This window comes from Nyctibius grandis, chromosome 10, assembly GCF_013368605.1.
Source record: "Nyctibius grandis isolate bNycGra1 chromosome 10, bNycGra1.pri, whole genome shotgun sequence".
In the NCBI taxonomy this organism is placed as follows: Eukaryota; Metazoa; Chordata; class Aves; order Nyctibiiformes; family Nyctibiidae; genus Nyctibius; species Nyctibius grandis.
Genome location: NC_090667.1, coordinates 18,158,155 through 18,183,105, shown reverse-complemented (window position 1 = coordinate 18,183,105; position 24,951 = coordinate 18,158,155). Strand labels below are relative to the sequence as shown.

At 44.5% G+C, this 24,951-nt stretch overlaps 2 protein-coding genes across 2 annotated transcripts in view; both read right to left on the bottom strand.

Annotated features, from left to right (window-relative positions):
• LOC137667736 (inter-alpha-trypsin inhibitor heavy chain H4-like) lies at positions 1–19,392 on the bottom strand. Its single transcript, XM_068408785.1, has 22 exons — positions 19,318–19,392; positions 16,712–16,872; positions 16,169–16,273; positions 15,340–15,502; positions 15,126–15,236; positions 14,913–15,041; positions 13,925–14,041; positions 13,177–13,345; positions 12,087–12,203; positions 10,374–10,555; positions 9,233–9,415; positions 8,522–8,661; positions 7,745–7,899; positions 7,205–7,237; positions 5,698–5,730; positions 5,032–5,085; positions 4,667–4,705; positions 4,064–4,177; positions 3,254–3,428; positions 1,645–1,799; positions 669–771; positions 1–76 (listed from the first exon to the last, which is right to left on the bottom strand). Exons 1-22 carry the CDS (start codon positions 19,390–19,392, stop codon positions 1–3), a joined length of 2,589 nt encoding a protein of 862 aa, XP_068264886.1.
• Positions 19,393–24,165: 4,773 nt separating this feature from the next.
• Positions 24,166–24,951, bottom strand: part of LOC137667764 (store-operated calcium entry regulator STIMATE-like) — a 43,735-nt gene continuing 42,949 nt past the window's right edge. The window contains 1 exon segment of the mRNA XM_068408838.1: positions 24,166–24,623. Within this exon segment, the coding sequence (XP_068264939.1) occupies positions 24,517–24,623 (107 nt within the window). The 3' untranslated portion in view covers positions 24,166–24,516.

Sequence of the window (24,951 nt, the reverse complement as noted above, 5' to 3'; positions counted from 1 at the left end):
CTAGGGAGTTAGATCTAGTGACCAGCAGGACACAGGATCCCCGGCTGACTCAAGCCTGTAATCTTTCTTGTATTGCCTGAAACAAAATCAAAACAAGAACAATTTGTGAAAAAGGAAGCAAAGGGCAGGCCCAGGATCAGCCTTATGTTTGCAGATGGTACCAGGAGTCAGAGGGCCTGTGCGTGGGCACAGCTGGCACCGCTCCACTCCCAGAGCTGGAGGCAACGGTGATGGGGACACCCAGGGACAGCGAGCAGATGCTGCACACTCACAGCGTTTCTTCCACATCACAGACACTTACTAAAAGCAATTAAGTGTAAAAATTTTTCTCGTGCTAAATCCAACTGAGGAAATACCCTCCCTTATCCATGCAAATAAGGCAGAAGAACCTTACTTTATTTGGCATTTTTTATGCAAACCGTAGCCCCAGGTTTTGATTTTTCCCCCTCTATGAAATAGGAGCCTTGAGTCCAGCAGCACCACTTAACAAGCAACAAATTCAGGCTGTTAGGGAAGAATTCAAGCACAAGTTCCTGTTATTTACACCAAAGAGGTGTATTCTTATAGACAGACACTCCCTTAGTTTCATTTCTTTTGAGCTCTGGTATTAGCTGATAAAATACATCTCCAAGCATGTACATCACTCACCCTGAGCCCGTCTCTGTTACCTGATAACTTTGTGCTCCGATCCAGACACACTGAGAAGTCTTTCGTCAGCTCTCTGATTGATGTTGGAATTATTCTCGAATTGTGCTTTTGAATAAAATTGACCTAAGTAACAGACACACAAATTATTTAACAATACAAAATATCTGAGTATTGTTGTTGTTTTAACCCAAATAACACCAGGGAAGCAGCCATCTGCCTCACAAAGAAAACAAACGATGAAAAAAAAAAAGACCGCATTTGGGAGCTCCCTTAGTAAGTTAAGAAAATTCCAGCATTTCTGTTGCGATCTGTTATCCCTAACACTCCTCCACAGAGAGATTCAGCCTTTCCCCGATGCATTTTCACTTTTTTTTGGTGGTTTTAGAATATGCAGCCTCTCTGTTTGCAAAGTTTTTGAAACAACTTCAACTTTAGTCCCGTCAGGATTTTTGGAGTTGAGCTGCTCGGGACCAGCTGACTTTCATTTTCTAACCCTGACTGTTTACAATTTTATGTCCATTATTTATAATCTATTATTTGACATCAAATGAATTTGCTGCATGAATTACGTCATTCCACAGCACTGTTGAGGTCAAGCCCAACTATTATTTTGGTCTTTTTTTAATGTTTTCTGTCCCCATATTAGTCTATTTAGGGTTGTACCACTGGTGAGAGGAAAGGCATTATGTTCCATTTCCAGTGTAAGACCTCCCCTCTTCGCAGAGTAGGGTCTGGGCTGCTGTGCAGTAAAAGGTGACGTTAGGTGTCTGAAAATAGTAAATTAAATGCAAACTTTCTCTAGAACCCCTTGAATTTCAGCATTCCTGCTGCCTTGCCTGGCCACTGCTTGTCATGAGAGCTTGTCAGGACCCAGGGAAGCAAAACCCCTGAACAAGGGCTTATGATGTGGCTCAAAAAAAAGCACCGTGTTCTCATTGCAGGAGCTTAGTTAAAAGATCATTCTTCTTTGCTGCGAACATCTGTACTGATACATACCCAGAACTCCACTGGCTTTGTCGGAAAACCGGTCGGTGCTCAAGAAATACAGCCCAAGGAAATCGTCCGGAAACTTCACAAAGGAAATTTTTACTGTGACTGTATCAGGCAGTGATGCTGTAACGCTCCTTTCCTTTTCAACTGAGACTCTCAGCCTAGGAAGTAAATTATGACATTATTTCCAAGAAGAATATGAAGAAAGAACATGTATTTAACAAGCTGACATTAATTAATTTAAAGAATTTAATTTTTGCCTTTTGTCTCTTTGCAATTGCATTTTTCATGATCTGTTGGTAGTTATTTTTAAGCTAGAAAATATTAAGTAGCATATCTTTTCTCTCTATGCTGCACAACAGGTCTTTCTCATATCAGGTTACATGCAAATACACCAACAGAGAAGAACTTTTTGCTGATGAAAACACCTTGTTATCCATAATGACAAGAAATGCTTGGACTGGAAAAAAAAGAATATTTTTTTTGTCATTTTAATGAGAAAAAAAGGTAGACTAGATAAAATAATTCAATCTATTTTATGAACAAGTAAAATAGCCAAGAAAAAAGTATTTCACAAGTTTTTTCAGACCCTGCCTTTCTTTAACCCATCAATTTTATGTTGACCCCAGGTGGGCTTGCAGAACACAAACATCCACCAGCATTGGTCTCCCTTGCAGTTCAGGTTAGACAAAACCCTGGGGTAACACAGCGCTGCGGCTGCAAGGGCTCAGGTTCTGGTTTGAAGCTTGGCAGATGACAAATTATCGAGGGGCATAAATCCAGCATGTTCTTGGCTCTGTTTGGATTACAAAAATAATTGAAAGCAGTTGTTTTAGGACTTCTGTTATTGTCTAGAACTGCCTACAAGGGAGGGCGTGCTGCGTGTCCTGTCTGCCCCAGACCAACAGCACATCCTCCCCAAGGTTTATTCCGGCAATGAAGAAAAGCTGGTGGAACTAGCTACATTCAGCTCTTTCCTGTGGTAGTGAAGGATCCTCCTCTAATTAGTCCAGAAAAAGAAGTCTACATTTAAAGTACCCTTTCTCCGACAGCGGGCATTTAGTTACAGACAACTATTCAAACACTTTATATGCCTTCCCATAAAAAACGCCCGCTGCCCAGATGTGAGTTATTGCCAAAACTGAGGAGAAAGAAAACTTCAGCCTGTGTGGAGCCAATGTTGTATAAAAGAGACAGTAAACGTCAAAGCCATCGCTTTGCAGCACTCGCTCTGTGGCTGGAGGAACTCGAAGTGCCTGCTGGCAGCAGCACAGTGGTGGCATGGGGGCTGCTATGCGCCACAGTGGGTCCTTTTGTTTGGAAGATAAATGTTCTGCCTCCGACATCGAAGCAGAAAGGCAGGCTGGGGGTGCCGTTGGTTTGATTCTCTTATACAGGCATGGAGATTTAAAACAAAACCTTTTTTTAACGCAGTATTTGAAGTGGGAGATTGTGAAGGTATCCTGCTTCCACTCACACCGAGTTACTCACTGGATAAGGACATTTGGAAGCACTTACTTGAAGCAAATGGCACGTGTGAAAGTGGAGGTCTGGATGAAAAAAAGATCTGACTCACATTTTGAAGTCTGGGAAAGGATGGGGCGATGTTTCTTACCCTTGGATGGTGGAGGTGGCTGACTCTGTCCATGGCAGCCGAGTGCTCTTGTTATTGTGGCTTAGGACGATCTCATCCGTGGAGATGTGGATTCGTGTGGGGGGATTCACGTAGGTAATCTCAAACTGCACAAAGTGATTTGTTCTGTCCCCGGGTTTCCCCGTCACAGTGAGTCCTTTAGTAACATTGACACACTTTTGTCAAGTGCCTGTGCTTTTAAGGTACAAATGATCTTAATAAAACTGCTTCAGCTTTGTTGCTGAAACAACTTAAGGGTCTCAAGTCTAATTTTGGGAGGCACAGCACCCCTGGATTTCAGATCCACGTGCCCCCGAGGCTGCAGTGTTGCCACGTGCTCTCACGGAGGTGGCTCTGCTCCATGAGAGCAGCTAACAACCGGCGCCTGGGGCTGTGGATCCTCTGGGTACAGGGCCACGGAAAAACTGCAGTGCGTTAAGAGCGTGCATCTTTCTGTCAGCATGTAGGGACCATGGGGTTTAAGGTCTCTGCATGCTCCAAAGCCCCCAAGGGCTGGGCAGGGGAAAAGCCTAAAGGCCACGGATGTGACATCAGGAGGAGAAGGAGGTGACCCACAACCAGACCTGTGAGAAGTGCCCTCAGCTGTTGCACAGTGGAAGTTAATATTGCCTAATAGAAAGGAAAAATTAACCACAGCCTCTCCGGTCGCTGCAGGGCAGCAGGTGTGATCTGGCCCTTCACGAAAGAAGGTTATTCCCGAAGACACCAACTTCTCTCAGACAAAAGGTACTCTCCTTGTCCATGGTATCAGAGGCAATCAGGCTCACTCACCTTGCTCCGGATCCGACAGCAGGTGGACAGAGGGCTGTGCTTTTCCATCAGTGTTTAAACAGATCGTTTCATTTTGTCTGGGTAATTGCAAGAGGAGCTGTGGGTATTCGTTGGCTGCAAAGCCAGAACAAAGTTAGCATGCAAAGAAAAATCTAGCCTGTGCCCTTTGGATAGGCACAGCAAAATTACTTGATCAATTTATACCTAAAATATTAGCTATAGCTTTTATAGAACAGAATGATTAAAATCAACACAGTAATAATTATTGAGAAGCACACCCAGACACAGCATCTTGATATGAATGAAAACAACAGATTTTTAAACTTAAGAGTTTATTAAGGACAATGAACCCTTAAAAAAACCTGAGGCTGATGATCTGTTGTACTACATTTCTGTTGGTGGTTGTAGCCTCGAGCCAGAGAGGCTTTCTCATGGGATACAGCGATATTGTTCATTTATTTGGAAAGAACCAGCCAAGGTTTGCAAGAAGAGGTAGAGGGTTTCCATAGAGTTGATGCAGTCAGAAAAAACATTATTGTATGTAAAACTGTACATTACAGTTATATTCATTATTAAAATGGGATTAGTATATGTATTACTTACCAAGAGGTTGTGCTCTTGTTGTGTCTCTTAGCCTAGCAACTGAAACATTTAAAATTAGTAAGAAGAGTTTAATGAAACATTTTTCTCTAAGTCAGCTAATTAACCAGGAAGGGTACTGTGACAGAAGCCTTTTTAGCAGAGCTCCTCACTGACTTCTACAGAGAGCTTTGCTTAAACAAGATGTCCCAATGGGGAAAAAAAGCACAACCTCCGGTGCCTGTTTCTGTTAGGATCGACCGTGCCACTGGGGCACGCTCAGCCTGCGCTGCGGGAGGGTTTACAGCTGCGTTTTCAACGGCCGCTACACCCCACTGAGCCCAGCACACCCACCCCAGCTGCTCTCGCGTGCGACTGTGAGTAACTACCTACTGACAACAGCTTCTTGTTGCTGCCAGATTGGGGCTCAGAGCGCCATCGACCTGAAATAAAAGGTTTTTCCAATGTTTTGGTGTTTTTGGGGTGGTGTCTTGCATCCCCCTCCCCACCCTTCAAAACAGGGAATCCCTCCCGCTCGTTGCCCACGGACTTTTCTGGCTGCAGCCACGAGTGCCTGTGTGCGGATCCTGCGCAGGCAGCAGCCGGTGCCTTCTCTGCTCTGCGCTGTGGGAGCTCGTGGCGATGCCGACCTCCATCTCTTCAGTGCCCTGTGATTTCCTCGTGGCAGGACAGGCACTGTCATCGTGCCGAGGGCTGTGCCCCACATTGGCTTCACACAGCAAACCCCAGGACTGGGAAATTTTTTTTTTTTACACCCATTTCCTTCAGCTTACTAATATATGCTTTTCCAGATCTTTTATATTTATTTACAGGGGGTGTAATAATTTTTATTTCTGAGAAGGGACCAAGATTGTTTTCAGAAGTTTATAGTTCATTATAAAATGTCTGTGGACTGAAATACATCTAATAAAAACCAAATTGTGTATCAAGTGGGCAGCCACAATCGAAATGTATTTATTAATGTTGCTATGAACCTACATATGAAATGACCTTTATAAAATTATTCTGAATAAAAACAGAGGAGGAGCACTTACCAGGAGGTGATCCACTCCTCATTCTATAAGCATCTGGAGAAAAAAAAGAGAGTATCTGTGTTTTATTCATGATCGTATTACATACCTTACTGGAGTGTTTCAAACATCAAATCTGTAATTCTCCAGCTGCATCTGTCTTCCTTTCCCAAAGTAAACCATCCGCAGTAACAAAGTCCACAGAGCATGAGCACTGATCCCTGGAAAATATTTCCAGCCAAAGGATGGAAATGGACAAAAACTGCTGAGAGCTTTTTGAGGAAGGGATTTACAAAAATGGATTTGACAGTCTGCTAGAGGTCTGGGGACGGGGAGGGAGTGGTGCTGCTGGTGCAGCGGAGTTGCCCGTCCCTGGTGCGAGGGCAGGTGCTTCTGGTGGAGGGGGCACCTGGCACAGGAGGCTCTGCAAAGGGACCAGCTCCATGCGGAGCTACAGGCTCACAACATGGTCCCTCTGGAGTGCTGCAGCCCCCAACAGGAGCTGCTACTGGAAGTTACAAATCACATGAGCTCAACATAAGAAATTGCGACCACACCCAAAAGAGCACATCAGAACCTCCCTTGGTCCCAGCATCCTGTTTGCCCCTTCTCCTCCCCAGCCACTCCAGCCATGCTGGGCCATCACGATGGAGAGCAACAGTGCTCAGCAGTGCTTTGGCAGGCACCAACCCCATATGCAGTGGAGACATCCCTGTGCCCTCGAGCAGCCATGCCTGCCTGACCACCACACTGATGTAGGGGTTGGCCCCTGCTATGGAAACAGGTCACACTGCAGAGGTGGCCCCAAACTCTTCTCCTCTTGCAGCCAAAGGGAGCTTTGAGGGAAGGGCAGCGCCAAGCCCTGCGTGCTCCTGAGCAGGGCAGGACGGTCACTGGGCCGTGCCTCTGGCCAGGGAGTTTTCTTCTACTAAAGTCCCCAGCGCCACTTTGAAACAGGTAACCTTCAGAGAACAGGGCAGCATTATAATTCCCTCAATACATTTCTGTGGAAGAACTAGAGCAAAAACAGGGTTCTTCACCTACAAAAGCATTGCTATTATGATGCATTATCATAGCTGAGATTATCAGATTAATAATGCTGGAAGTACAAAATGAATATGCAAACAGATCTATTATTTCCAGAAAGCGAGAAAAAAAATACCTAAATCATCCTCAGAAGTCATTCCAAAATATCTCAAGCTTAATTTTTTGACAGATGCTTCACACATGGTAGGAAGAAGCAGAAAACATCATTAGCACTGTTCACTTGAAGAACTACTTTTCCTCATGAGTAAAGACAGTTCTGGCCTTGGAGACTTTCTGAATGGAAGGTTGTCTCCCTTTGACCATGTTATCCACCCAAACCCTGCACAGACCTTGGCAGTCAGTGCTTACATTTTGCTCACGTATTTTTCCAAATCTCAGATACTTCCCCTCTATAGAACAATCACCACGAGCTCTATCTCTCTTCCCCCCTCCCCATTAGAGACTATTATGGAAATATGCTATTGCAAAAGAAGAAAACATTTACCTCCTACTAGAAATGTGCTGGGCTTCTCATTGTCTACACACAAAGAAGAGGGACAGGTCAGTGTCATACAGTCAACACTAAATGACTTTACCCGTGCGCAAACCAGAAAACTGGGAACAAGTGGGTGTTGGGCTTCAGGTGATGAGCCTTTTTTGTGTTAAAGGATAGACAGACCACATGCAAGACTCCTAGCAATGGCATGCTTTCCTCCCCTGCTTTCATTTTCCCACTTTAACCTGACAGAAAAGTGCAGAACCTCTTTGCAGTGGCAGGACTGCTGAGTAACAACTGTTAAATTACTTCTAGTTAATATTTAAACAAATTATTTTCCATTTCAGTAGTAGTGCCCGTTTCACCACTTCACCTTTTAAAAAAATGCCATAGGTTTTATTTCGAAAGGAAGCTAATCCCTGAGCTACTGCCTGCGATGTAGCTTATTACTGTGTCACATCACTATAAAATGAACCTATACTGGAGGTCGACAAGAAATCATCAATAACATCGGCACATTTCAGGAGGGCTGTTCAATGCCCCATTTACCAGCTTCGGTGGGTTTGTTTGCCAGCTCCGCCTGCTGCTGGCCAGCGGGTTTGGTGACCACCATGGAAGTGAGGGGCGTAACGAAGCTGTACCGCAGAGACAGCTCTAAGGCTTGTGCCTCCAGGGCTTTCTGGTCCTCTTCTTGTGCTGAAATACTAAAGTCTGTGTTAATGATGAAGAAATAACATACAGAGACTATGAGCAGGTCGTCTTCAGATTCTCTTTCATATTAGCTGTGTCTTAACAGATAATTTTTATTATTGAAAGGTCTTATTGGGATAACTCAGCTGTTCACATGCTTGAAATTATGGAGATGCTTAATTGTTTAAAACACTGGAACCTACATATGGTTCGAATATATAAAAATAATAGATACATGATCTATGAAATGTTGTATGGACATATTTATTGTTCTCTTTACAAGCTATTGCCATTCACTTATCTACAGGCAATATTTCTGGATGAGTAACAGCAGCTCAACACAATCCATGCAATTAAAATCTCTTTCATAGTAACGTCATAAAGAATATTTTATATTATGTTTTCATATGTGTATATACATATATATACATTTAATGATACAGTGCCATCATAAACTGAAAGGCACCTCATGTTCCTCATACAGTAGTGTTGTATTCTTCCAGTATACTATGTTTTTAATATTATCTGCAGAAATATTTCCGTTTCTTTGTGTTTTCCAATCATATAATTTGTGAATAAGGAATTTATGTTTTAAGAAGTTAGAAATTCGTAATACAAAACATTAAAATAACTTACGATTTTTCCAGCAGCTGTTGAATGGTTAAGTAAGCCCACAGTCTCTCTATGAAATTTCCAAAGATGTAACTTTGATTTTGAAACACTTGCTCCTTCTCTTTGACATTTGCTTCTTCTTTAAGAGTCAGGTCACTAGCATGCTGAAGTGGGAGAAAACTGACCATCAAAAGAACAGTTCCAGACTTCTTTTATAGTTGCATTATTAGACTTAAAAGAACATCTTTCAGTACCAAAGTCCCCTTTTTATCCTTCAATTTTGTCCTTTCCCATTGGAAAATGGAACTCCAGTCTGCCAAAGGAGCATGTATTTTGGATATGTATTTCTGGACTTGAAACAATGTTGAAGAAAGGAGATAATTATATTGTTCTATTTCAACATTTTTGTGATGAGCAATTCAGATTGCCTTCTTCATTCTAAAAATACAAACCAGTTTCCTGAAAATGCTTGGAAGGCCAAAATATTATGGTTTTGAAGGGGTTAAAATTGCTGTTTGCTTATTTGTGGATATACTTCAAAGTTTTTCTTTTGTAGCAAATTCAGGAGAGGAAAGTTGTTTGAATTTTCAAATATTTCCCTAAAATGGGAAAAAAGCTGAATGCCCAAATGTAGAGAACATATATTGCACACAAAAGGCTTCCTGAAGTCTCCTATTGAACCATAAAAGACAGAAGGGAGATATGTTTTTCACAGTTAGTAAACTAAACACTTACTGATTGAGCTTTAATTTCTACTGGCAAAAGATCAAGCTCATTGCTAATTTTTCCAGATACTATAATTTCAGATCCTTCAAAAAACAGCTTGAAATTGTTCTTGGTTAATCCCTCTACGGCATTTTCTGGATACTGCATTTCAATTCTCATTAATATTGGGGTAGCCACCTCTTGATAAAAGCCCTAAAGAGAAGCAAAGAGAGAGAGCGCACACAAATGTCTGCAAAAGTATGCAAAGCAATACACTGAATGTCTAAAATCCCCTTAAAAAGAAGGGAGCAAAGCTTTTTCTTTAGCAGTGTAAGCTGCTACAAACCTAGAAAAAAATATATTAACGGTTGGACTCGATGATCCCTGAGGTCTCTTCCAACCTGGTTGATTCTGTGATTCTGTGATATATGTTTCTTCCCAAGGTTCATCACACCTTCTCCAGCTAGGCTGGTGATGCCATATAAACTGTATTACCCACAGTAACTCAAGTACCTAAGCAGCATCCCTGCTATCACCATCCCACCCAGTGAGGTGTTTTGCTTTAGCCACTTTTCACATCTGATTTTTCAAACTTGACTAATACTGAGGATTAATCTTTCTCTTTCTGGACTGGGGCTGGCGTTAAGCAATTCTAGTCTCTGCACATCCAACCAAAACAGGTCGAAGTGGCTTCCCAGAAAAGGGAATGTCCTGAAAGTTATAACCCCTCTTCCAGATGGGCAGGAAAGACCCAGGCTGGTGGTACTGCAGAGCCAGTTTGCCTGGAGGTGCCTCAAACTACCCTCTGATTTTTAGGGAAACCATAATGAACAGCTTCCAATGGTGGGACTAAGTGGTTTGAAATCAGACCCAAGAATGGAAGTTTTTCCACCATGACCTTCCCTGAACAATTTGTCTTTTTGCAGAGGCCCAGGAATGTGTGAGTTTCCAGGTTTGTCCAAATGCAGCTGATTTGAGGAGCACTTCAACCTTGAGTCATGGTTAGGGTACAAACCCTCAGGTACCCCAAAATTGCCTTCCTCCCTCCCCAAAATTAACAGATAAACTCAAACCCAACTCTTCATCTCAGAAAATCTGTGGGTTTGCTGCTAAGACTAGACATAAGCTGTAGCTGATAGATGGCTTTTCTGGCATATTCCTTAGTCCTGACCTGGAGCTGCAAGGCTGCATCAGCGTTTTCATATATACGACGTGCTATTCCCCCATTGCTTAGGGCCATTTTCTCCAGGAACTTATAACTGACATCAAACCCAAAGCCAAGGCAGAAAAGAGCGTATTTCCCATCAACCGCTTCCTGAATGTTTTCTTGAATTACTTCCACATTATTCTCACCTGTAATTGAAACAAAAATATACCCTTGTTTGGTTGTTTTTTTAAAGTACAAAAAGGCAGCAGCGTGTTTAATGGAAAATTTTGCCTAAAGTCTTTTAAAAATAATTCAGAATAAAATGTTAAAAATATACAGGACAGAATTCTGTTAAGTGAATTGGACATGAAAGCACCACTCTGCATTTGGAGTGCCAGAACCTGATTCTCCCCCTTAGTGACTTTTACTAACTTCTACTCACGTCGTCATGGCTAAGTCCAAAATATTTTACAAGATTACGAGGGCCAGAGGAGGTTTTTAGGACAAAAGGGACACACGCTACAAGTTAACAGTGCAAGGGATGGAAACAGTTGATCAAGCACTGGGAAGACAAGAATCATCCATAAAAATTATGTGCATGAATTCAGAGACGAATGGATTGGCTAATGGTGTAATTCAGACAAACTGCAAATTAACCCAGCCAGGCTTCTCTCCCAGCCCCTTTGCGTGACAAAGAGAGAAGATTTTCACACCATAGTCTTATCCCATTTGAAGAGCCGCTGATGGCTCTGTATGGAGAGCTTCTCTGCCAGCCTTTCCAGGCAGGAACTGCCACTGCCTGTAGCAATACCATGGGACCAGCTCAGATTTTTCCCTTTCAGCCTACTTTGCCAAGGAAGGCAGTGTCTGCAATAATGCTGCATGTATTTGCCTGGCACTACACCCTGGCCTTATTTCCAGCCAGCTTGTGGATGTGCAATGTGCTTGGGGGTATCTGAGACTCACTGTGGCTGTGCCGAGCAGGCAGCACTGTGAGCTGATTTCATTTAAAAACCCAAACAAATAAACCACCCCCAAAGCAGTACGGATCACACGATCTGAAAGGCAGACCGATCTTATTAGAGGGCTTATAGCTGAATTACTATTGCTGGCCTCAGAGAGATGCTGGTGCCACACAAAACCTGGACAAACTCCTGTTCACAACAAGTGATGTTTGTGCCATTGCACTGGGAGTTACTGTTTATTTAACCCAATATTTCTATCTCAACCCTCTGGTTTGTGCTATCACAGCTGATCGCTAGTTGAGAGCTAGACACGAAAAAGAACATAAAACAAGAGGCACCTTGAAAATATCTCAAGTTTGGGGCAAGGAGGGTGGAGAAATAGAAGCAATACCTCTCAGATGGGAGCATACATAATATATGCAAAATGTCCATGTTTCGGCTCTAAGTATTTTACTTTCCCGTTTCAGCTGTGCCTGGAGTATCTCCAACAATTCCCTTGAGTTTATAAACCGGGAAAGCAATGGTATTTAGCAAAACAGTTCCCAGCTAAAGGACGTGTAGTCATGGGCAGGCAAGCTCTGCCATCCCTTCTTACAGCCCTTGCCAGAGTCCTCTTGTAACCATCCTCTCCCTGACGCAGACCCAGCGATAGCCCAACCTGCTTATACCAACGCTCTTCTGAAACACAGGTGGTGTCTATCAACATCTGGGATGCAAGTGTAAAAGGTAAAAAAATCAAGGAGAGGGAGGAGTGAGGCTGGCATTTACTCACCAGAAGTGGGCTGGCCATCTGTCAGCAAAATAATCATGGAGACGCTCCGCTCTGGCAGCCTCTCGGCTTTATCCAGCACGCTCACGGCAGTCAGCAGGGCACGATTGATATCTGTGCCTGTAACGAGAAAGCAGGCATCGCTCACCTAAAAGGATGATCATCTGAAGAAATCAGTGCACTTTGTCTGCAGAGGCCCCGCAGAGTTGTTTAAAGTTTTCTGCAGGAAGTAATCCTTCAGAGAGATGGGGATTTAGGGGTTTAGCCCACTGGGCTTAATTACAGTGTATTATATTGCAGTGGCAAAGCTGGAGTATTCTTTTGGGAGCATTTTCCGCACATATGTCATAGGAAACACAAACATGTCTAGAGACATTAAAAAGTGCTTAAATAATCACACTGCCATCTGTTAACCTACATTTAAGAAAAGTCTCCTAGCCTTATTTGAGAAGTTAAGGAAAAGAGCTGGGCACGGGTGGGCTTTATTGGTTTTAGCTACTGGGATAAGAAAACATACATTAATACTAACAGCATAACATTAACAGGAGATACAGCCTTTTAGATGTGCTTAAAACAAAACAATAAAACAAAGTACACTGAGTGATGCAGCAAGTGAAGTGCTTCATGCCTGTTTTGACTATTGTGTGTCTGTAGTGTGGCTTACATGGGAGTGTAACCGTGGGTGCATTTTATTTTATAAGGGGACCTTTGATATTAAAAAAATCAGCAAATTGCTGCCAAATGTTGAGTGAATTGCCATTTTTTCTGTGGAAAAAAAATGTGCTATTGGGAAATCTTCCAGCCATCTCTGTTGTAAAAATCTGAAACAAAACTTGATGGCTTGTATGGTTCATAGATGTGACATGATGATCTCTCTGTATATCCATATCATAGTGTAGTCACCAATCCGTCCACTCCCATAACCAGCCTTTCTATCCCACTCATCACTTATAGGAATTAAAAACTTCCTTGCTTTGTGAGCACCGACAGTAGTTCTGTGGCAGTATATGACTAATAAAAATAATTTTTTTTTCTAAGCAAAATATTATATTGGGTGCATGTTTGTGGTTACAAGCATCTACAAGTCTTGTACCTCCACTAGCAGAAAGAGTTTGCACGAATCCTGCAGCGCTCGCCACGTTCTCTGCAGTGGCTTGCAGCAAAGAGCTCTTCCACTCCGCCACTTTGCTGCTAAAGGTGATAAAGCTGAAATGATCTTCTGGGCGGAGGTCTTGCAAAATCTTCAACAGGGCATCCCTCGTCTGCTCCAAGGAGAAAACAATCACTTTGAATATTTCTACTTCTCTGCCAGGACTGGGACTGGAATTGTAGTGTAATAAGGGAGTTTCTCTACAGCACTATTCGAGATGCAGTCCACTGCCCTTCTTTAGTCCTAATGGTATTTTTCAGGTTCAGACCATCAGAAATGGCCAATTCACTTAACTTACAGACACAAAAAAACACCTATGAGGGCTATAGCGGGCTTGTCTGCTCTTTAGCAAAGCTACACACAGAGCCATCAATAAAGGTAAAACAGACAAATTAATTCTTTAAACTTCATTAAAGAAAAAAATTAGAAGCAAAATATTCTGCGAAGATACAGACAGAAAAAGTGCTCTCTGCCTTAATGTTTGATACCTGTGAGAACAGCTGTATCAGAAAACTGTTGCCCTTTAATAGCTTCAATCTGTGCATACATCTCTTCAAGCTTTTCTATAGGTCTGAAAATTTTGCTGTGTACAAAACCAGCACGTTTCAAAAGTGACATTCACAGTCACTTCCCCAAAAGGCCGGCATGTGGGCCGGATGCAAGCAGAGGTCAGTACTTCGAGGTAAGTTACCTGCTCAATTTTTCTGCCTGCCATGGAGCCACTTCGATCTATAACGAAGATGACATTTTTGGGAAACACTGGCATTTCACGGGGTGCAAAGTAATGCACAAAATACCCATTGACAATCTGAAATACAGAATGTGAAATCATGTATAAAATTACATCTAAATAAATAAATAAATATTGCATCTTAACGTTCTGGCATAGCAAGAAGGGGGAGCATGCTCAGCATTCTGTTCTTCTAGATAGTCCAAATCAAAGAACTGTGAAAATATATTTCCTAGCTGGAAGCGAGACTATCGGTAGAGAGCGAATTACAAGAGAACAGCATATATATCTATTTTTATATATATATATGTAAAATATATATATTTATGCCTCAGTGCTATATGTATGATATATCTGTATCATCACTGTATATTACGTTCCCTCTTTATTATCACCTATGAGCACCTATTGGCTGTGACTGCCATCTTTTAGCACATCCCTGTATATTTCATTAGTGAAATGGTACAGAAAATAATGTACTGTATTCCCTAGGATATGCATTGGTCCATAAATATTTTTAAGTTCCTGCTCTCTTTAGTTATGCCTCAGTTGTTACAAAAAATAAGGGAAAACCAAGCAGTCATTTTAATAGTTATATAAATCACATTCCTCTAAACTTCATTTACAAGCCACAAATACACCTTAGATTAGTCAAAATAATAAAAACAAGAATGTAAAGAGACATCTATAAAGTGGCAATATAGATTTGGTATTGAAACAAAATTTGAAAGGTTCATTTTTTTTTCCCCATGGATGATCCGTTCTTGCAATGTATCTGGTGTCCCTGGAGATGTACTCAACATTGCCATCAGTTCCTGCTGACCCCAGATTAATGGAAATAGCTTTTCCTGTCACTCTGGGTGTTTCAAAGTAAATGTTGCTGTTCTGCTGATTGCACTTCACATTCAGACATACCTACGATCTGAAACAACTTTTACTTCTTTTTTACCTGTATATCACCCGCGGTGGCACCTCTCTTAACATCATAACGCACAACAAAATCACCATTGAGGAGGGTTTCATCGAGTTCAGGATTTATCTTCTGTTGATCTACCGTTGGCTTAAATAAAATATGAGCCTGCAAAGCAATCAGAAGGAAATATTTAAAGCAACATAACTTAAAGCTGCCACGGGCAGTAACATCTGGCAGCTGCTGCTCTACCTTGGTTTCGTTCTGCACTTTCGTGAGCGCCTCAGTTAACTCGTTGGTCATGAACGTGCTGTCGGTCTCCAAGAAGCGTATGCCTTGAGGCTCAAAGATGTGCACATCGATCTGGCAGCAGAGAAGAAGGCGGCATCAGCATCTCCGAGGGAACACAGCCATGCCTGAAAAACCCCGCGCTGCTCCGTGCCCAGCCCTCGCCGGGGCAGCTCACCTGGAAGTGCTTCACAAGCTGCTTCGGTCGGACCTTGATCAGCAGCTCGAACTTCCCCAGCTGCCGCTTCAACAGCTCCTCATACATCAGCTCAAAAGTGACTTTGCTGGCGGCCGCGATGCTGACGGACACGTGAAACTGCTCCAGTTTTCTGCCTGTTATTCTGGTGGGGGGAGAACAGGGATTTACCTCCTGTGGGGAAGGCTTGCTTGTGGTGGCCAAAGTTTATGAATTGTGCTAAATAATGACCAAGGGGCCACATGGAATAAATAAAAAAAGAGAAGCAGTAAATCTTATTCATCATAAAGAAGATTTTTTACATTGCAGGCGGTATTACATACATGACATACATTACATTAGCGTGCTGTGGGTGCTGCATATGCAGGCTGAGAAATGGAGCAGAAACCTCTGCATGCCTCACACTGGGATCAAGCAGAACTGGGACTGAATATGTGGGAAGCACAGATTAAATACCCTGTGAAAACGTGATGTCTGCTCAAGTGCCATGGTCCTCTGTGCTTGTGGGGAAGCAGACTCAACAACTGAGCATCATCCCAGCCTGGCAAGGTGCTCCTGGGTGACAGCAAGTCCCAGGGCAGCACTGAACAGTGACACGTCCCACTGAAGCCCATTGCAGGACCAGATATAACTCATATATATATATATATACACACACACACATACACTGTCCCTCCCAACAAGAACCCAAGGCTGCTTTCCACATTTATCCCCCCTGAGAGGTGGCTGGCTCCAGGGTTTCACCCGCCCCCAGCCAACTGAGAGGCCAAGGAAGAGCGTTGGAGCAGCTTTACTCAGGACAGCAACGTACTTGATGAGGCCGGCGCTCTGACCGTGCGAGACCGCAGTGTCATATTCCTTTTGAGCAGAAGCTTTCTCCTTTATTATTCCCGGGTACACTTTACCATCAATGGACCTGTTAGGTTTCCATAAAAAATAATTAATATTAGAAGGAAAGCGCTGGGGGAAGAAACAAGAGGAACATTGGTCTTTGTGGCCCTTGGGGCATGAGCAGGGGACACAGCTTGGCTTCCCCATCCCTCCCCATCCAGGAGGATGCCAGGAGCCACCCCCACAACACAGCCCTCCTCCTTGCAGGGTCTTGGGGAGGCTGGAGCAGGAGAAACACCAGCACCAGGCACATTTGTCACCCACCCTGTGCAGCAGGCAGCCTTGCCCTGGGCAACTTCTTTCTGTGTGGCTGCCTACTGCTTTGCCCCACAGAGCATTTTGTGCAGGACCCTCCAAAGCTCAGCTCTTTGAGCTTTTTGCTCAGCACTTCCTGAAAAGAAAGATGAAACCTTCCCGCCCCCAGAGCTGCCTCCTTCACACCACAGGTAAGGACTGGTCCTACATGGAGAAGTTGGTGATGAAGGCTGTCTTGGGTAACTCCACTTCAAAGGTCGCCTCTCTGGACTCATTAGCTCGGTTGACAATTTTGCTGGTGATGATGGTGTGAGCAAATCGCGATGTGACCTTGCAGTCCACGTGGAGGCTGTAGATTTCAATAGCATGCTGGAAAGAAAATAAACAGGCTGAAACAGAAACACTCAGATTTTGCTCCTAAGCAGTCCTTACTGGGTGATGTTATTGGAAAAGTCTGATTAAGGAATGAACTGTTAGAAGGTCCGGCTGGAATTGCAGAGGTGGAATTGTTCATGACCAGACTGGCCATCTGCTTATTCCCATCTCTGCAGCTGTGACCACAGCCCCATGCAAGACCTGCAGCTACATTTGTATGTTGTCATGCCCCAGAAGGCTTCTGTTGAGCCTTTTTCTGTGTTCTTCACTCCTCAGTGTACTCTGAAGAACCTGCTGTGTCACCCCAAAACATCGCTTAAGATCAACCTCAGAAAAATCAGATGCCTCTTTAAGCGCTCGACCCATGGAAAGAGACCTGCTCACTTTTTGCGTGACCATTTATTTGCTCTCCCAGCTGTTGACTTTGCTGCATGTTTTTCAGCTCGGTGCCTTGTGTCACATAGGATGTTTAGCAGGTTTGAAACCCCGCATGGGCCTCCGACCCCTCGCTGGTTGCACAAGCACGGATGCCCTTTGAGCGCTTTTGTTCCTCCTGGTCTGGTGCTTCCAGGGCTCCCAGCGCTTGAGGGAGGGCGACATTGTCCTGGAGCTGCCCAGGAACATCGCACAGTGTGGCTGGACTGGGAATTGCCCAGAGCACCTGCCTGAGTAAACACCCTCCTTTTGCATTTGAGATGTCTGTTTTAAAGGCCCTACCTGTGTTTCAGCAGTGACACTAAGAAGGGTTAATCTGGACATCACTAGCCTCACAATAGTCCAAGAGTTTATTAAAATAAAAGAGCTCAGGATCAAAGCAGATCATCACACTTCTATTTTTACTTTTCCAGTCTCACAAATCTTTTGAATGGCTAATTGGTCCTTAGTTATTTTGATAATTCATCTCCTGTACTTTGCTCACCAATGAATAGCATCCACTGGCCTCTTCTTAGTTAGGGCACTGGCTGAAATTCAAAAGTTTAATCAAGCTAAACATGGTCGTTCCATACAAAGCTGTAACCAGTGCCCGGGCTTCGGGGCAGGAGATGCCACAGACAATGTTTCTTTTTTCATTATGTGTTGCTGGAGCATGCTCCATGTCCTGCTGCCTACTGACAATCCAGGACAATGGGATAAAACCCCAAAACATCCATCGAGAGAACAAGTTCCTGATCCTGGCAGTTTGGGTACCTCTCCCTGCTCGTGCCTTCCTGCTGCCCACCCCCAGCTGAAGCCCTCCCTGCCCAGGCTGGGGCTGTCTGTCCCAGGAGTGTCTCTTTCCGAAGGCTTTCTGGGTATCCCCGAACACCTTTGCTCACGTTTGCTGCCCTGCCATGCTCAAACCTGCCCGTGGCACTTTCGGAGGGGAGGTTTTGCCATGACTGAGGAGCCCTGAGCCCCAGGTCGTGGCTCACTGGGGCAAGCGCAGGCACGTGGTGGCCATCGCTGCCCTGGAGCATCCTTCTGGCACAGGAGGAGCTTGCCTCATGCAAAACTTACTCTGTGCAAAATCCACCACATCACCACGTGCCGAAGGGATGCTGCGTGGGTGAGGGGTGGGGACCTGCATCCCCTGCGCTTGCCCAGCCCCAGCAGCATTTTAGTCTGTGACCAGGACAAACGAGCACACAGCGGGGTGCAGCAGGGTGTGGGGCATTGCTGTGCCCTTGGGGAAGGAGGTAGGACAGGACCAGCCCCGGGTGTGTACCCAAAAGCAGTGGGGAGCGATTTGCGGCTGCTCCCCAAGGCTCCGCAGGCCGATACACCACATCCATAGGTTCTTGCAGAGCCCTTGGCCACCCCTGCAGCAGCCACAAGGCCTGTCCCTGCCTCCCAGAAACCCGCCTGCATTTCGGTTGTATTTCACACTTTTCTGAATAGGCACAACAGAAATAAAAACCTTCCAACATAAGGCTTCCTCCGTTTCTCTAATATTGATATTTTAAAAGTAAGACCAGTCGCATGCACCCTGAGATGATACAAAACACATTTTACTCCTCCAAACAGTACAAATAGCTGTCTACTCCCCCCTTTTCCATTCCCTATAAATCATTAAACGCCTGTCAGACACCTCCTGGCACTGCAAGGGTCCTCGTTTGGTCCTGCTGTAACGGCACTGTGTCAAGATCCAAACCTCATCCGGTGGCCGAGGGAGACCCACAGATCCCTTAAATTTTATATTTTACATCCCTGGGGAAGAGCATGATCAGACACATCTGCAAATGCTCTCCTGCCACATTTGTACTCCAACAGCCCAAACAACCAACCAAAAAGGCCTTAAAGGGACCCAAAGCTCTGAAATCATGACACAATGCACCCGAGGCTCACAGGTGGTGGTTACCAGTGGAGTTACCTGTGTTACCTGGCCGGCTACCGCGATACCACCAGATCACCAAATGAGCAAACAAGATATTGTTAAAAAAAAAAAAATAGAGCAAATACCTTTTGAGCAAAAGTTTCTGCTACTACTACGAGTGAGGAAAAGACCATCAAAGCGAGCAACGTTCTCTCCTCCATTTTGGAAAGAGCAGATTTTCAAATGAAAACTCGGTTTATCTTAATCAGTTAATGAATAACTTGTACTTGGGGATATTATGTAGACTTTGAAGAGACCCAGAAACTTAATATTTACATGTTAAACATAGGTAAAACTTGGAGTTGGTTAACATTTATTTTTCCAACAGATCTTTGCTGTTAAACATTAGAATTTTAATGTTTCTTAACGCATACAGTTAAGCAGTCCTTATGTTTTCTTTTTAAACTTAGATCTCACTGTGGCACGTGAAGTCCCACAGACAGATGACCTGGTCTGTGCAACAAGCTGCATTTTTGGATACGTGAATCTCTACCCTATCCAACAGTAAGAATTTGAAAGGGCACATCCTTAATGTTATCGCAAGCACTTCAGAGATTTGGAGGTTGCCAAGACACGCAACATTCACGTGAGATTTTACAGCCGGTGACTTCTTCAAACCTTGTGCCTCCCCTGCCCAAATGGCCCATGAGAGATATTGAGTGGCCCTCTTGAAACATCCCTTTTTGCTTCCTCTGACAAGCCATAATCCATGTTTGTCAAATAGCAAAGTCAGTCGTGGCTTGTCTTTAGCTAAACAGTAAAACCAAAGTACTCAGACCTTGCCTGGACTCCCTAGAGAGAGCGGCGCTAGGTCACTGCCTGCACATACACGTGTAAGTGGACAAAGAAGACATAAACCACGCAAAACCAAGCGCAACTGCAGCCATGCACAGGAGCACATCTGGCCTCGTCTGCCCCTAACACAGCTGCAACGTATCCAGCCGGGGATTCTGCAAAGCTGCCTTTAACCCATGTGCTTAGCGGGGCTGTTTGCACAGATGGTTAGTGCTGGGAGAGCTCTGCACCTGAATTTACCTGGGAACTGGGTGGGATGACTCTTTTCACCTCATATTTCATAATAAAATCTTCATCCAACAGGGACTTCAAGCAGTTCCTGGGAAGTTTTTGTTGGTCAAGGCTTGGCTTGCAGCCTGGAAAAAGAGATTATCTTAAAAGTCCAATTTTATACACAAATAATTACAGACAGCGTTATACTAACATAATTCCTAAAATACATGCTTGCTTATGTGGTGTTTAGGTAATCTCCTAACACAAGACAGCTCGCATGACTATTTAAAAGATATTTCTCCATCCGAGTAGCTGCAATGTCAACCTCTTCTACAAAGCATTATAACACAGGGCGGGGAAATAACTGGTTTTTTAGCCAGTGGGGTAAGCAGACCCTGGGCAGAACCCATTTCAATATTTCATCTCCTCAGCTCTACAACAGGGGAAATCAAGGTGAGAAACAGGGGTCAGGGAGCAAACTGACACAAACCATTCCTATGCCACACGCCCAGGGCTTGCTTGTTTTATTGGAAAGCTTTCAGTGGGCTTCATTTGTTCCTTCATTCCTAGCACAAGAAAATAAAGTGTTTGAAATCCTGAAAATATCAACGGGACAGGAAAAATAACATTCCCCATGGCTGTAGTTCAGAGGATCTCTTGGGCATATACAGCTGCTGCACCAGCCCCCAGTCCCTGTAGGTATTTACATGAACACACACATACAGGTACATTAACGTGCAACCAGCCGGCGCCGTGGAGAGCTGCAGTCCAGAAAGTCCTCCTCTCCCCTCAGCCCCGAGCATATGGAGGCTGAACCCTGCCCTCCCACCACGGCTTCCCTGCCTGCCCTGTGCTGGCAGCTCCAGGAGAGCAGACAGCCCTTTCTCAACTAACCCTGCAGCCTGTCCACACAAAAACACTTTTTCATATTGCTTTTTGCCAGCATTTTTCCCCTTATAACTCCATGGTAGCTGATGCCATTAATTGTCCTAAATTAACACAAATACCCTGTGGAGATACATGCATCTGTGTTTGCTTCATTGCTATTTTACAGGCAAAGTGTCCAGGTGGAGAGCGTGCTTCCAGGGGTCTCGGTTTTGTGAGGAGACGCTAATGCAGCGCTCAGTAATTTATTATTTTGACAGACATTTACAAGTTCACTATAAAGAGTCTGTTGAGCACAGCCTAGTCTTACAAGGCTTGTGCTTTAAGTAATTTTTTTTTAAAAGTAAACTCAGCTTCTTCCAGGCAGACTGTTTATACTACTTGCAAATACTGTATTGTTTGTAGCAGGACATGGAAATATGTCTATTTTAACAGAGAAAAATTAAAACTGCTATACATTCGATTAACTTCTACAACTCATGTAATGCTTTAATCCCTTAAAATACACAGGATTATACACTTAGTGGCCTAAGATCCCCAAGAGCCAAAGCTTAACTTTAATTAAGTGGATCTGTCATCCATTTTCTAATACCCACATGTACAATCACACGGACTTTCAAGAGCTGCTTTAACGGCATGGATTTAGGCTGCGTGGTCAGCTCTGCCCCGCTCCTGGGTGCACGGAGCCGGCCAGCACCCGGGGAAGCTGTGAAATCCCGCCCGCAGCCCTCTGTGGCTTGCTGAAGCAGCTACAGGAAAGTCTCATGCTCAGCCAAAAAAATTCTCCAGGCAGCTTTATATTTGTCCCTCTCACCTACATGTCTCCTGCCCTGCAGCAGCAGCCGGTAACTTTTCCAGCACAGCAGCAGTGCTGGGGACAGGGGAGGATTCCTGCAATTCCAACAGCAGAGCACAGACCTTGCTGTCACAAATGGGGAGCAACTTTGTCCCAGGGATACACTTTTACCTCCAATGAATATTTTTTAGATGAGATCCATGTTAAAAGACAGAAAAAGGAAAAAAGATCCCTGGTCCCGAGCACTTACTGTCACACTATGAAGCATCACAAATAACTGAACCTGAGGACATCCTGGAAATAAAGCTGTTAGCAAAATCCCAAGTTTCTGGTAGATAACTTACTTTGCTTCCCTGCCTCATCCACGCTGCAAGTGCCTCTGTTCAGCCTGCACCCAGGGCTAAACAATAACCAGTTGTTCTATCACCCAAGACCCCTCCACAACCGAGAAAGGGAATTGGGAAAAGGAGGCAGACTTGAGGGTTGAAATTTAAACAGATTTAATAAAATAAGAAAACCAATATCAATACTAATACAAAAGACACAAAATTATACTTACCTCATAGAGTGGTGCCAAGTCCCTCCAGGCATAGTAACCATTGAGAAAAGAGGAGAGGAGAAGGAGAAAAAGGGAGAGCAGAGCAATGCAAAGAGCCCCCCAGCCCCAGCAGCTTTCCCATTTATAGTGACCCTGACATTAATGTTACAGAACACACCTGTGGGCCAGCCTGGGGCAGCTGCCCTGGCTTTCACTGCTAACGGCCTTGATCACCATCCCACAGCTGGCCACAGACTGAAACAAAATGTAACAGAAAAGTGATTCTATAAGTTTTATCCCTACAAAACCAGGACAGCAAGTCTGTGGGACACAGAGGTTTCTGTGCTTTGCTAAATTGGCACCAACCTACCCAAAGCTGGGTCTGAAATCCAGCACCCCCCCCCTTTCCTGCTACCCAGTCTAGCAAATTTGCAATATTTAGTCACTTGTACAAAATGAAGTGATAACAACATTTTGCCCCACTTATCCCTGTCCATCATTTTTCTAATTATTAAACAACCTCCTGCCAGCTTCTCATGACAGATTAATTAAGGAGGGTTTGTTAAATCTGTTGCAGGGACAGCTCCAGCATTATCAGGATGGCAACTTTTTTCCCCACCATGCTTTATTTTGTTTTTATCTTCAAGGCTCTGGAAGGGGTCTTTCTCAGGGGAAAAGGCTGAGCTGAGTTACCTGTGAGGAGCCCAGGCCCCATGGAGAAATAGTGCCCAGCAGAGAGAGGAGGCAGGGTCTTGGCTGCAAATAGTAGTCTTCAAAAGTGAAAAAAAATGGGGCAGGGCAACACACCAGTGATATTTTTAATTTTTTAAGGAAACCTCTCCCTTAAACCCAAAGGATTTGCTGCTGCCTTATGCACATCCCACTCCGCAGTCTCTCTGGGAGCTTTGTGGACACTGGCACATTTTATCCATCAAGTGTTTAGGACACAAAAGGCAAAGATTATTTTCTTCACAGCGCACAGAGACCTTTGATATCACTTTCACCTCTTAATCAGGTCTAGCCTGTGCAAAATTAAAGTAATACTTTAAATAAAGGTGGCACCTACCTTACCATCCCCAGACGTGCTGCCAAGGACTTGGGGTGTGAGGGAAGTGTGGCAGCTGCCAACAAAGCAGAGGATCACCCGTGTTGGAGCACAAAGATCCAGCTGAGGGGAGATACTCCCATTTATAACCTCGTGGGAAAACAGGTTTGATGTTTAATGCAGCAAATCAAGATGTAAACAGAGTTGCAAAAAACCAGCTTCCACTCAGAGCGGGTCAGCAGGCCGCTCAGCTCCTCAGTCAGGAGGGACATGGCGCCTGTGCCGTCAGTCTGTCACCCCACTTCTTACTTAATCCAACAGCACCTCGAGGACAGGAGGAAAAAGCCACTCGGGAAGGGGCTTAAAGCCCTCCCCCAGCACTGGGGCACGCTGGCGGCCCGGCGTCTTGCCTCCCCACAGAGCTGGGTGTGGGCAAACCATGGCCCTGCTGCCCCGGGGGCTGTGAGGGGGGAACCATGAGGGAGGGCCGTGAGGGGGGCCATGGCCCTGCGGCACGCCCCAGGCCCGAGGGGCCTCGCCAGGGCGCCGCTGCGGTCAGCACAGTTTTGGGTGAAGTCTCCAGGTTCCTGTGAGGCCCCTTTGCCCTCAGCTCCCTCTTGGTGAGGGCACAGGGTGAAGAACTTGCACTGACGCTAAAACGGTGTCATCTAGATGTTTATTCTTTGCGTTTGACAGACGAGATCATTGTTTGTAACGTCAAAGCGTCCACAGAATTAATAGCCTACATTGAAATTAGTCACCACAGTGTGCCAAGCTGTGTCCAACCACCTTTTTTTATTAAACCATTACAGCAAACACCGTTCAACACACAGAAAGAAAGCACGTAATAAAAATTAACATGGAAGTGGTACCCTTGGACATGAGTCTATCCCCTACTTAATGACTTACAGCAGAAATTAGCTACTTGGGTCTACAGTGACTTTAGTGTAAGGGGCAGAAATTTGGGAAAACGTGACAACAATCATCAGGGTGAGTCACATCCAGCTCCGCCATCAGCCAAAGACACTCTCGGCCGGCTCTTATTTCGGTTTCTCAAAGACTGTTTCACTCCCTGTCCGATCCCGGCTGAATATGGAGGGGGCTGCAGAGCCCATTTGTTCTTGGAAAAAAGAAAAGCAGGAGAGACAATCAGTGAAGTAGCACAGCAAATTCGGGGAGGAAAACTAGTGCTGCTGAAATACATATATACACATTTGATAAATATTCCATCCATCCATCAACTTCCCAAACCTTAAAGCACAGCGCTCCCATGCCAAGCACGGGGCAGCTGCCAGCAACTGTAGGTGGTTGCTACCACTGACTGGCCCCAAATCCCTGCAGGTGCTTCAGGAACTTGGAAACTACCGAGGTCTAGGCTATTATGCTGGAAATGGGTTAAAATTCATCATTTTTCCTTATAGACTCCCACTGGTGGTGGAAAAGTAACA